General features: G+C 44.3%; 2 protein-coding genes across 5 annotated transcripts in view; one reads left to right on the top strand and one right to left on the bottom strand.

Annotated features, from left to right (window-relative positions):
- LOC130257478 (tropomodulin-2) overlaps positions 1 to 8,206 on the bottom strand; it is a 34,094-nt gene extending 25,888 nt beyond the window's left edge. The window contains exon 1 of one of the 4 annotated variants that reach the window (XM_056500025.1): positions 8,027 to 8,206. The gene's annotated coding sequence lies outside the window, so the exon portion shown is untranslated. Of the gene's footprint in view, positions 1 to 7,616; positions 7,704 to 8,026 lie in introns of those variants that run through there. The other 3 variants (XM_056500026.1, XM_056500024.1, XM_056500023.1) reach the window with 3 other exon arrangements.
- On the top strand, positions 7,517 to 12,773 carry LOC130257494 (translation initiation factor IF-2-like). The gene is made up of 2 exons (XM_056500046.1): positions 7,517 to 8,009; positions 11,193 to 12,773. Exons 1-2 carry the CDS (start codon positions 7,517 to 7,519, stop codon positions 11,462 to 11,464), a joined length of 765 nt encoding a protein of 254 aa, XP_056356021.1. The 3' UTR covers positions 11,465 to 12,773.
- The last annotated feature ends 23 nt before the right edge of the window (positions 12,774 to 12,796 follow it).

Below are 12,796 nucleotides of genomic sequence, written 5' to 3'. Positions count from 1 at the left end.
AATCACATTCCTGGAAAAGACAGAAATGTAATCCCAGGGTTAGGGCAATTAAATATTGTAGGAAAAGCAACTTGTAAGAGTCCAAGGCAGTTTCCCTGGCTGAGGGTGAGCAGTGTAGCTGTGCAGACTCCTGGCAGCAGGACCTGTCCCTCTGGATGTACAGCACTGCAGGATTGCAGTGAGGAATTGTGGCTCTGGGATCAGCAAGGCCATGGTCTGACAGTCCTGTGACATCTGCAAAGCTGAACCAGCTGCTTGGGGGAGGCACTGCAGGGTAGCACTGTGTGCACCAGACACCCCCAAATTCTCTGTGAACTGCCCAAATGCTCAGCCATGAAGGGAAGATGTGCCAGGAGACACTGTGAATTATTAAGAAGAGAAGGTGTTTAACCATGTCCAGCAGGGATACCCCAAAAAGAAATTTAAACCTAGATATTACAGATGTATCAGCCTAACTTCTCTCATGGCATGAAGTACTGTGTTAAATAATCCTTATTAGTCTGACAGTGCACGGAAGAGCCTGAAATCATGCTTTTCTTGCCTGCACATATTTGCAGCAGAAATTCCCTTAATATTTTCCCTTTCACAACAGAATCCCACTCTTTTGTGACTGAACAATAGCAGAAGACACTGCTTAGGGAATTTCTTTGTCCACAATCCCTGACAGCAGTGAAGCTTTCCTGGAGCTTTCACTCTGCTGCACAGGCTGCTGCAGGCTGGGCTGAAACACTCACTGCTCATGTCCTGGGTTTATGCTCTCTATTGACCTTTCACCAGAGTCACAGTATCAGAAGTCAAGAGAACAAGATAAATCCAACAATTCAGCATCAGTCAGACTGGGAAGGAAATGCTGAACTCTTGATTCACTCTGGAAACTGCTGTCTAATGTGATGATAACGATCTCCACCTCCCTAATTGGATTTGATACTGTTAATTTTGTGCATGTAAACAGAGCCATAAGCTGTTTGTGCAGCTCCTTGCTATGGCCTGAGTGTGCACAGCTATTTAATTCTTGCATACTACATCCATTGGATTTGCTTTGTTATGGTTACTGTGTAAAAACTTGCATTAGTTAAAAAAGCAGTTCTAACCCAGAGCTCCCTGCTGCTGTTATTTTGAGCATATAAAAGCAGATCTGGTGTCACACAGCAGAAGGGAGATGTCCAGTCTAACTACAGAGGGAAGACACTCTAGAATGTTACACTGCATTAGGGACACTGAGGGATGAGGGACCATGGATAACACTGTGCAGTTTCCCTTTAGACTCACTGGGAAGAGTGAAAGATTAAGGAATGGGGGAGCACATGCCCCATTTGTTTTTCTCCACTGGGTTTCAGTAAAGAGTATTTCTCATGGGCCTAAGCCCCACTGTTGAACAGCAAAGTCCAACAGGTGAGATCTGTGCTGGTTCTGGAAGGGGCAGAACTGTCACAGGCATTCCTGTGCTACTTTTAAACCTTTGTGGAGCACAGAGGCTTCACAGTGAGCTTCAAAGAACCCCTGGCTATAGTTGTATTTCTGATTCCTTCGAAAGAAAGAAATACATACTGCTTTATTTGGGACAGCTTTTCAGCCCTTCCTGTCAACATCAGGATTCAAAACATGTTTTTAGAAAGAAAAAGGGTGTCATTAGTCAGCCTACATAAAATTCTTATTGCCTGGTGTAGTTAACACCAGCTGTGATATAACCCCTCTGTACCCTGCCATGTTCCATAAGTACTTTTTTGTTATCCTTATTCACTTCTGAAAGGGCTTTCTGGAGGAGCCAAGCTGTGGTTTCTGCTGATACCAAATACTGTTGTAATCTTCTACTGCTGATACAGATGTTTCTTTCTGAGAGTGAATCACTCCTCTGCTGAATTCATGCTGAATGTCACAGGGGTCCCACCTGCATTTGCTTGGATCCCCTAGGAAGTGTCAGAACAACCTGAACTGTAGAATCTCCTATGGACCAGCAGCTACAAATGCACTTCAGCTCCCTCCTGCTATCTAAAACACAGACTACACACTCAGAGAAACATCTGTCTCTGGGGTCCTGCAGAGAGGAGAATGCTGTGACACACAGGAGGTGATTTTCCAGGTTGGATAGTGTGTATAAGCTAAGAATGAAACTGCATGGCAATGTGCATTATGAAGTATATGGAGATGTGATGAATGGGAAATAATCTATTAATAAAGTTCTTGGCATTTTCATAGGAAAAAAGTATTTTTTAATAATCATGTTTGAGAAATTGTTCTCAGTTTTGCAAATCACGACAACTGATCCTTAGAAAGGAAATCCTGATGCATGACCTATTTTAAACTATCTCTGTATCCACAGCAGTGGATATTTGTGTTTTGAAAAACAGTTGTGAAACTGATTCATAAATGTGGACAAAAATCTTCCCTTTCTTTAAATAGACTCTTGTAGCCAAACATGAAAATAAAAACCAGGTGGAATTAATCCCAAGTTAAATTGATACTGGAACAAATAAATAGGATTGGGGCCCTTATGATTAAGAGCCGTATTTGTGCAGCACAAGCAGATGCTCAGTAGAGGAGGATGATTGTCCCATGCTGTCCAGGCAAGGGAGTGCCCCCACCAACACTGAATCCAGTGCCAGACAGGGAACACCTCTGGTGTCTGGGAATGGCTATCAAAAACAAGGCTGAGCTGCTAAAAGCTCAAACTTAAAAAAAAAAAAAAAAAAAAAAATTAGAAATACTCCATTGTCTGACATATAAATAAGGTTATTTTTTAAATTTTTATACTTAAAAGGCAAGACAAATGTACCAATTTACTTTCTAACCATGAACATATGGAGGATGTATACTGGGAGATCCTGTATTGCAGTAGGAGGTTCATAAATCTCAGAAAAGGTAGAAGGAATGCATTAGGGCCAGCACAGAACACAAGGGTGGTAGGAACACTGCATTACAAAACTGGGGTTTGTGTGTGCACAATGAGAACAACATTAGCTACAGGTCCTGATGTAGATACAGTAAATGTGTCAAAGAAATTCACATAGGTAGAAAATGGAAGGGAGATCTGTAAAAAAGTATGTCCTCTTCTAGAATCCCCCAAATTTTCTGTCTGTTTCCGCCCCCCAAAAAAAAGTTCAGAAGAACTTCAGAAGATAAGGAGTACAGACCTGCTCCAGTTTAGTCCCCTTTTCCAACCCTTTTACACCCATGGCAGCATGGTCACTGTGGATCAGAGCAAATCACCCGTTTGAGTTGTGGAATTGGGTCCTTCAGAGGGTGTCTGGGGCTGGCAGGGGGAGAGCTCAGCTGCCCTTGGCACTGCCTCAGGGCTGGCTCTGGGAGAGTCAGAGTGTGGCCAAACCTCTCTACTCCCAGCCCAGCTCCCATCCTTTGTCATACTGCAGCAAAAAAATCCCTCAGAATCCCTGCATATTTGAAATTCTGGTTTTCATCAGAGCTAATGTAGGGTTACTTCATGCTCTGTTCCCAGAAACTGATTTAGTTCTATATAGAGAGCAGTATCATTAACAATTATGTTGTCCTGATATTAAACTAAGCTTGAAATTTTAGGATAATCATTCAGTGATGAAAAACTCCTCTTGATAATTGGATGTGGCATTCTGAACCTTGGTAATGTTTATGCTACTCTATAGTTCACATCACAGTTGGCTGCTTAATTGGGGATTGATAACTTCCATGCAAATAAAAGATGAGACATTAATTCACTGTAATGGGACTTCAGTCATGCCCTTTACAAAAAATAACCACCACATATATTGCAACATTATACATATGAAAGCACCATTATTTATAGAAGACATAAAGGGATGTATTCCCTCTGATTCAGATAACATGAAAGGTTTTTCCCTGGTGATTAAAGAAAGATGAAACATTGCTTCTCCCACAGAGGCAGAATGTTACATAATGACCAATTTCTGATTGTTTCTAAAATAACATTAGTGGTATTACTCATAACCATTCAAAACATGAAATTGAGTCCTGGAAAGGAAGTATTTCTTTACAATGCCTGATTAATTTATAGCTAGTTTCTGTGTACCATGATATTTTTAGATTATAACCATTAGAATTGTTTCCAGACAAACTTATGATGACTAATTATACAGTGACCCTATGATGATTTAAGTCCTACTTAAAAAAATCCAACCTTTAAATCACTCAATTCCTACCACCAAGAAGAGGATGACAGAACAAACCTAAGCCTTGCATGGGTGGGATTATGTATGGTTGTCTGACATTTCAGTGATGCACCAAGCACAGGAAATCACCTGTTTGTCTGTCCTGTCTCCTGCAGATCAACACTCCCCGTTGTTTCTTGAGGGGTAAAGTTTAGTTATAAACTCATGAAACAATCTTTCTGCTCATTGCAGCTGGTAACTTTGTAGAACTGGAAGGTAGGGCTCTTCCCTTTATAGAACTTAAGTGATGATTTGAAAATCTGTGCAATGTTAATGAGCTCTCCTAAGATAAAAACATAACAGTCACTGTCTGAAACTGAGGGTGGTGTTAAGGCACGGCTGAGAATCCTGGAGGACAGAGTCTTTTTATACAGGCAAAACAGGCCATGAAGTGACAGCTCCACCCCCAATTTGTCATCTGTATGCTTCACTGTGACTGAACAGAAACACCCTGCTGCTGGGCTGCACCAGTGCTGGCTGACTGATGGGCCCCTGGATGAGTGCCCACTTGATAGCAAGTAGAAGAAAATGGCCTCATTATCTTCCGTGGGGCACCAATGATATTTTAACCTCCTTCAGTAACTGCCAGACCCTGCAGGTCTGCAGCAGGCAGGTGCTGGTTGACGTGGGACAGGTAAAGATCTGTGCCCTTGGTCAGCACTGCCCCAGAGCTGACATCTCCCAGCCCTGTGACACAGCAGCCCATGGCTCATGGTCCCCAGGGGAGCACGGATCACACACTTACAGCAAGAGCTGTGATGTTTACAAGGTGCTGTCCTCATCCAGCTCAGAGTGCCTGCTTTTGTGCTGTGTAAAGAACTCTAGTCCTTGTAATCAGCACATCTACCATGAAAGCAAAGCACACACTGGGGTAGGAAGGACCTGCAGCTTTGCCCAGAGGCAAACGGGGAAAGCCAAAGGCCAGGTTCTGGTATCCTCCCTGACCAATCCTATTTACATGGAACCAGCTGCTGTGGAGCCCTGAACACCATCAGCCACAGGAGAGCCTCTCCACTGCCCTGCCAGGAGAGAGAAATGCCCTGTGCAAGGTGAAATAGGAAGTCTGTGCAAGATAAGGAATTGAACCATCTTCCAAATGTCAAGCACTGGACAGATTTTCCTTTGGCTGTGGGTTCCTTCTTCCATAGACATCTTGTACATTTAAGTGGATCTTTTAAATTAACAACATGCAAACAGCAGAGACCCAAAGACTGGATAAGAGCATGCACTAATGACTGCAGAACTGAGGTCCTGAATAATAACCTGCTAGGCACCTTCCAAATAAACCTCTTCTTGCATCTTCCCTAAGCTGCTTTTTCTCATTACAAAGTACAGAGACATCATAACTCCCAACATTTTTTGCATTTTATCTGTAAACCAAAGCCAAAAACCATTCAGGATGTGCACATTCCGACAGCTGAAACAACAAACAGGAGAAGGAATTACCTGGAAATTGACTTTTTATTTTTACAACGAAATTGATCAGACCAGCCCTGGAAACGACAACACCAGTGTTTGTTTCCCACATGTTGGAAACATCAATAGGAAAAAAGGACACTGGGTAACATAAACTCGAGCATTGTTCCACCTGTGCTGCCAACAGATAACAAACCAAGTGCCACCTTTTTGTCACCACTGTTCTCAGATTTCCCTATTTTAGCATAGCAGCTGGACAGTCAGTCCCAGCTGCTCTTTGAAAGAAGGATTTAAAAACTAAGTTTACAAATTTCTGGGGCACCAAATAATGATGACCAAAACCCTCTGTTAAACAGAAGCCACCACTACCCTTGTCTGCTGTGCCAGTAAACAGATTACCAACAGCAGAAATGCATAAACATTGCTTGCCAGAAGTTGTAAAATATTGGAAATAATAGTAATTTGGGGAGGGAAGAAAAGGTATGCAATCAGAGAGCAAAGCACACTGCTTTGAATAAAATTATTTAGATCATCAAGATGAGAGAGACTACTGGCCAACTTCGGACACAACCAAGCTGGATAAATGGGAAAAAAGATACATTAGGAATTTAGATTGGAGAAGTCACTAAAATAAGTCACATAAGCCTTCATTTTTCTTACCCAGTGGTAAAAATTTAAATATATCCATAGTGGAAACTTGTTAAGATGTGCACAGCATAGAGCACCAGCACAAAGGCAGGCAGGCCATTAGACAGCAAATGAGTGCAGAATAAATGGGAAGGACTGTGATATTGTCAGTATAATTCAGCAAGACATCACTGTGTATCCCTGAGTTTGAGTTCAGTTTTCCAGTAACTGTATGCCTTGCAAAGAATTATAATATGTGATGCCTACAGTACTAGGCCAGTGATCCCAGGTGTTTCTTTCCCATTACATGCTCCTCTCTCCAAGAGTGAAGGGCAGAACAGAGGAAGTTCAAGGACAATTTCTGAGAATAATCAGCTAAAGAAAAGCTTTCACATAATAAAAAATTTAAAGACTGCATCTATTTACTACAAATAAGCAACCCAATAACTTGATGAAGATTTCCTCTACTAAACACTTTCAAAAGCATATATCTACAGTGTATCATTCATGGTATAAAAAATATAATTACTTCTTCCAATTATTTTTAAATTTATATTTGATACTGATAAATTTCTGAATTTGTCGCATTAGCAATAGTTAGAATTTTTTTCAGAAGTTCACGCCACTGCTAAGCTCAGGATGGTTATGTTAATCTAACCTGTTGTCATTTACTTTTTGGTGTTTATAGTCCTCACTTATCTTTACATGTTTCTCGTTGATCAACTGTGGATTTTTACTCTGGCAGAAGAAATTCCTTCAAAGTTTCCATTAAAGCAAATCCCCTTGAATTATGGCACCCTGATAATTTTTAATTAGAAGATGACAGAACAGACAGTATGTGATATCTAATGCCAATATGCAGGTTTTGAGGGTACACTCTGCTCCTCAGGACCCTGAGAACGCTCCTAAATTCCCTAAATCAGCGTTCTACTCCTGAACCTGCCATTGGTTCGGTCGTTCTGAGCCGCTCGTTCTGAGCACAACCACCCTCTGCATCCGTGACACACAAAAGGCAGATCTCCAAGGAGGGGCAGCTCACCATCATTGACACAAACACCTGCTTTGCGTATTTTATTAAACTGCCCCATCGAATTCCCGTCCTCCCGGCGCGCCCCGCAGATGCGAGCGCTCCGCAGCACCAGGCGCGCTCCCGCCTGTCAAAGCTGCGGCGGGGCCGGGGCGGGCGCTGCGCTCTCCGCCGAGCCCGGGCGTGGCGGGGCCGCCCGGCCGAGCCCCCCTCGGCTCCCGCGGCGATCCCGGGGCGCGCCCGGGCTCGGATCGGGGCCGCCGCGCATCCGCGCCCCGCGCCGGGGATGCTCCGCCACGCCCGCCCCGCGCTGCGCGGAGCCCCGCGGAGCCCCGCGGGCGATGCTGCCCCGTGTCCCGCCCCGCCCGGCCCGGCCGCCGCCTTACCCCGCCGCGGGGCCGCGCTTGGCCGCCGCCGCCTGCGCGCCGCTCCGCGCCCGAGCCCGGCGCCGCCTGCGCGCCCCTCCGCGCCCCGAGCCCGGCGCGGCTGCAGGTGGGTGCCCGGCGCGGCGGCTGCGCAGCGCGGCCCGGACCTGCCGGGCACGCTGGGACTCGTAGTCCGGCAGCCGCCAGCGCCCGCCGCGGGCACCGGCACGGGCAGCACCGGCAGCACCGGTACGGGCAGCACCGGCACCGGTACCGGCACCGGCAGCACCGGCACGGGCAGCACCGGCACCGGTACCGGCACGGGCAGCAGCGCCTCCCGCCCCCGGCCCGGCCACCCTCCTGGTCCCCCTGCCCCCTCAGCCCTCTCCGCGCCTGTCTGTCCCGAGCCTGCAGGTGAGGTGCCACCTGACCCGCGTGTTCCCTGTCGCCTCTGGCTCGGCACGATGCAGCCTCAGCCCGTCCCGCAGCTGTGCGGCTCACGAACACGGACTGCGCTGCGGGTTGGGTGCTCTGCCAGCCGCACCGCCCCTGCCCCAAGCACAGCTCTGCCCGCACTCCCTGCGTGTGCTGCCCGCGCTCCTCTGCTCAGCTCTGGGCACACGTGTCGGCAGCTAATCCCAAAAAACGTGGTTTGCTCCTCTCAGCACCTGCTGCAAACTGAGCCAGCCAAGCAGGTCCTGCAGCAGAAACCTGCTGGCCCTCACCCTCAACCAAGATGTGTCATCTCAGGGAGCCAATTTTGGAGTAGAGGATGCTGGCCTCTGAGACCATTTTGATATTTTTGCTTTCTTCTGTTAATTAGTGTTGGCAATTCGATTTATATTTGTTCTATTATTCCACAGTAAGGTTGAAATTATATGTAATATTATTTGAGTGAACCCCTTTTAATTAAGCATGTCCATAATTTAATTTTTCAGAATGTTTTCACTGGGTGTTTTGATTTAGTTGAACAGAAGCCCTTGGTTCTGAGCACTAAGTGATGAGTCACGAGCAGCAGAAAAGCTGCTCCAATGATTGGGATATCTTTAAGTTTCATTTCACACTGGCAGGAAAAGAAGACATTGCCTTGTTAAGAAGCAGATGCTGCACTAGAGTTGAATTTTCCTATGGAAAGAAAGTACAGCTTGGAAACACCAAACCCTCCCAACACCTCAGGCATCTGTAGCAAGACAGAGCAGAAACCTCAGGCTAATAGAAGGGGCAGAATGGTTACCCTGGGTGTTCTGCCACTGCTGCTAAGGGAAACACCTGTATCCACAATAATGTGCAGAGTGTAGAGAAATCCTCCAAAGCTGCATTTGAACCTCCTTGCCTCAAACTTCTCATAAAATGGGATATCCAGCCAAAAGTTAACAGCTTTTTTGCCAAACATCTAAAATGTTATCAGATCAACAGAAATGGAAAACAATCAGATCCATTTATTCCACAGTCTTTCACTTTCCTTTCCTGCCTTGAAGCATTCAAATGAAACAGGGTTTGCATCTGTGGTTTTGTTTCCCAGAAGCATCAGGGAAGCTGAACCAAACTGCTTTGAAATCTTCTGCTCTGTAACTTGGTGGCTCAGGCAGAAAAGCAATTTGTTGGTTTGATGGTGGGGTTGAAGCTTCCCTGCAAAAGGGTCTCATTCATGAGACAGAAATGTGGATTTAATTATTGACATGGATTAAACTCTCTTTTGGGATTTAATCTTGGTGTGTAGGATCAGGGCTTGAATGAGTCACTCATAATTATACAAATACTGGGAAAGGGAAATGTATGCTATCTACACAGAGCAAAAGTTAACGTTGGGGTGTTTGCTTTTTGATAAACTCCTACAAGTTTTTTCACTCAGATTTTCCCATCACGCCTTAAAATCTATTTATTAAATTGAAACTCTTCCTCCTTTGATATGAAGGAAAAGAAATCCTCCCATGCTGACTTTTCCATCTGCATGTCTTATATCTGATGACAAATTCACTTCATATTACTCTCTGTTAAAAATGTAACAATCCTCTGCAAGGAGTATAGAGTTTGGCTCAAGTCAGGATTCTGCTCTTCTTTGGCTGTGGTTTCATGTTTCTTTTGTCCTTATACCGCATGCATGGAATTTGCAATCAAAAAATTAGAAATATAATCAGTCTTTGTTAAAGAAAAAGTGCAGGTCACCTGTATTCATGAGGCATACCAACAAAAACATACATGGTAAATAGATTAAATGCAGATGTACTAGATAATCTTTCATTCTTCCCAATTGCAACATTAAAATACGAATGTATTCAATACATTTCATGAATCTGAGCTCCATCCCATGCCTGTGCTACAGGAGATCCCATTTATGGGCTATGCCTGCTTTGATACATTTGCATCAAATGACTGTGGTCACCTGCACTGACCATATTTCCCATGTGTGGGATTTCCCAGGCTGGCACATCTGAGAGGTCAGTGTTTTTTTCCCTGGCACAACCTTTGCATAACATTTTGCCCACCTAGCCTTTCAAATTTATCTTTATTTATGTATTTGACCTGTTGAAAGAAGCACAGTGGCAGAGTAAACGCTCTCAGGATATAACATATAAGGGGACAACTACTCTAGAAAAAAATTTACTCCACTCTGGGGGATGCCTTTGAGAGCTGGGATCCTGTGGATCCCAAAACAATGCATTTCCTTGCTCAGCCTTCCCTACACCCACAGTTTGTTTCAGAGGCTCCATGGTGAATGCAGTGTAGATGTTTGGCATTCTTCCAACACTGTCTAAACTGGGCTTACTGCCAGCAGGTTGTACCAGTAAATCATTAACTGGGGCACCCAAAAGCAAGTTTTATCTCACTGAACTATTTGTAGCCAAAATGTGGTCAGTTGTCTCAAAATGTTTGTTGCATTTTTAAAATAAAAAAACACAGGAGCTGTTGTTTTCATCTGGTTTCCTTATGACACAGCTTGTAAGACTTTGCTTAATTAATTCCTGCTAGAACTGGAGCTTGTCTTCTAGACAACATCTGGACTTGATTACTGTCTTGTGCGTGTTTTGATCTCTTCCCTTAAAGACTAGCTGTTGATCAAATTCAGTGACCTGTAAATAAAATCCCCTGGTTCAATTCCTGATCAGCAAATTTCAGACCTAGGATAGACGAAAAAATTGACTCTTGCTCACATGTAAAATTACTGAATTGGGGAGATACTTCTGAAATGGCCTCGAAAGAAAACCAATCTATGTAAGCAGCCTCTGTTCATAAGATCTTGATGGTTCAGGCCTTAAAATGTTGGCCAGCAGCATTTCAACTGGTAAATCACCAACTATATTTAGACTGGAAAAATTTTAGTTGCATTGCTTTGATAGATAATAGGATTTTCTTGGACTGTTTAATAAGGAGAGGTACAGTAATACATTAAATAACACTAACATAAAATCCTCTGTTATTTCACCCAAACTTGCTTCCTGTGAACCCTTCTACATCCTTAGCACTATACATCCTGAATAAATGCATTTCAATTTAGACACTGCATTTGCCATGGTAGTAACACTAATAACAAACATCTTATCTGTACCAGTTAATTTGCAGTAGATATCCAATTGAAGCACAATTTCTATTTTGCAGGTGTGGCAAGTGAGACACAGAACAGATGGCTATTTGAAGCCTGGGGCCCAGCTGGCAGGCACACCACTGGGAACAGGAGCTGGCTGAAGGCTGAAAGGTGGAAGGAATTGCCCCCAGGACACAAGATGACCACTACTGAACCTGGGGCCAGACCCCAGCCCCTCAGCATCTCTGTGCCCCTTACAGAACTCTGCATGCCCACTGTTCCAGGCAGCCTGCTCAGAAGTTGTTTCACACTGCCCTGGAGACACCCTGGAGTGAAGGCAACATGACTCTGCTCCATCCACAGAGATATGGTTCCTCCTCCACCTGCCCCAGCTCTGCTGTCTGTTCTGGGATGAGAATGAAGATATTTTGGCCAGATCCCTACCTTTTTTACATTGTCCCATTTAAAGTGGTTGGTACCTCAGATGGGAGAAGGATCCAAGGATACTGTGCTCCTCTCTTTACAGGGTCTGCTATTGGTGAAGACCTTCCTGTTCCACTTCCTTCTCAATGAATGGATCTGCAGGACAGCATCTTCAGCACTGAATTTTTATCTAAAGATTCAGAGGCCCAAGGTGAGACAAAGGCCTTCTGGAGCTGATCAGTATACACATGTTTCTTGTACCACTTTTTTCTGTCCTATAGTCAGTCCCCTGAGAAAAAAAACCCAAATATATATATATATATATATATTTATGTACATGTATATATATATAGCATAGAGGGTCAGGCATCACTTTTTGCTATCATCTACTTTACTGATAATATCCTTCCTGTCTACATCCCATGTGGATTCCCTAGGCAGGAAGATATTTCTGTCTCAAGCCATATGCTTTGAACCAATATTCTTCATTTTTACCACATCAGTGGTGTAAAGAGTAAATATGTTTTAATCAGCTTTGGATTATGTTGGAGGCTTTTTTTCCCTGCTGTGTTCAGCTCAGTGACCAGCAGTGAGGAGCACTGTGCTGCATCTCCTCTTGCTGGGCATGTGCATTTTTTCAGCACCAGTGGAACTTCCACTGCGGTCCAGGCCTTCTATTCACATTATAAACCTTAAAAAAAATTGTATACAGAAAATTGTTTACTAACACGTGGTGTTTAGTCGGTAGCACGGGCACGGGCTGCTCAGGAGTGAGAGGAATGTCGCATTTGTCTTTACAAACAAGCTGTGGATCTGCTGGTAGATAAAACCAGCACTGAGAGGTAAAACAATGGGATGGATTCCACTGATTGATGAATGGGAAAAAGAGATTTGCCTTTACAAACAAACTGTAGGTTTGCTCATAAATTAAACTGGATATCGGAAGATGAAAGAAGCAACGGGGGGAAACTGTGAATTGTATAAGAATTAAAAATTAAAAGGAAGGGTTATACATTAGAGAGGAATCTCAGGTGTCAGGCGTTCCGGGAAGTCTGTGCCTCTCAAGTACCTCAGCCCATGGGGTAAGACAGAGGGAAAAGCGGCCGGAAAATTCGGATAAAAGGAGGCTGCGTCCTCCAAAAATTTTAGAGATCCCAAGGGAATGCCCCACGGCCTCTCCCTTTATTCGAATAAAGCAAAAAGGACTCCTCTGTCTCCTATCTGGACATAGATCTGCGGTGTCTGTGGATTAATT

Source organism: Oenanthe melanoleuca, chromosome 10, assembly GCF_029582105.1.
Source record: "Oenanthe melanoleuca isolate GR-GAL-2019-014 chromosome 10, OMel1.0, whole genome shotgun sequence".
NCBI lineage: Eukaryota > Metazoa > Chordata > Aves > Passeriformes > Muscicapidae > Oenanthe > Oenanthe melanoleuca.
Note: the sequence above shows the minus strand (reverse complement) of the source record. Positions and strands in the feature narration are given on the sequence as shown.

Bases quoted from the DNA above. Each gene is read 5' to 3' on its own strand.
- LOC130257494 (XM_056500046.1), top strand. From the start codon at position 7,517: ATGCTCCGCCACGCCCGCCCCGCGCTGCGCGGAGCCCCGCGGAGCCCC. The intron at 8,010-11,192 runs GTGAGGTGCCAC...TCTATTTTGCAG, and splicing joins TGTCTGTCCCGAGCCTGCAG to GTGTGGCAAGTGAGACACAG.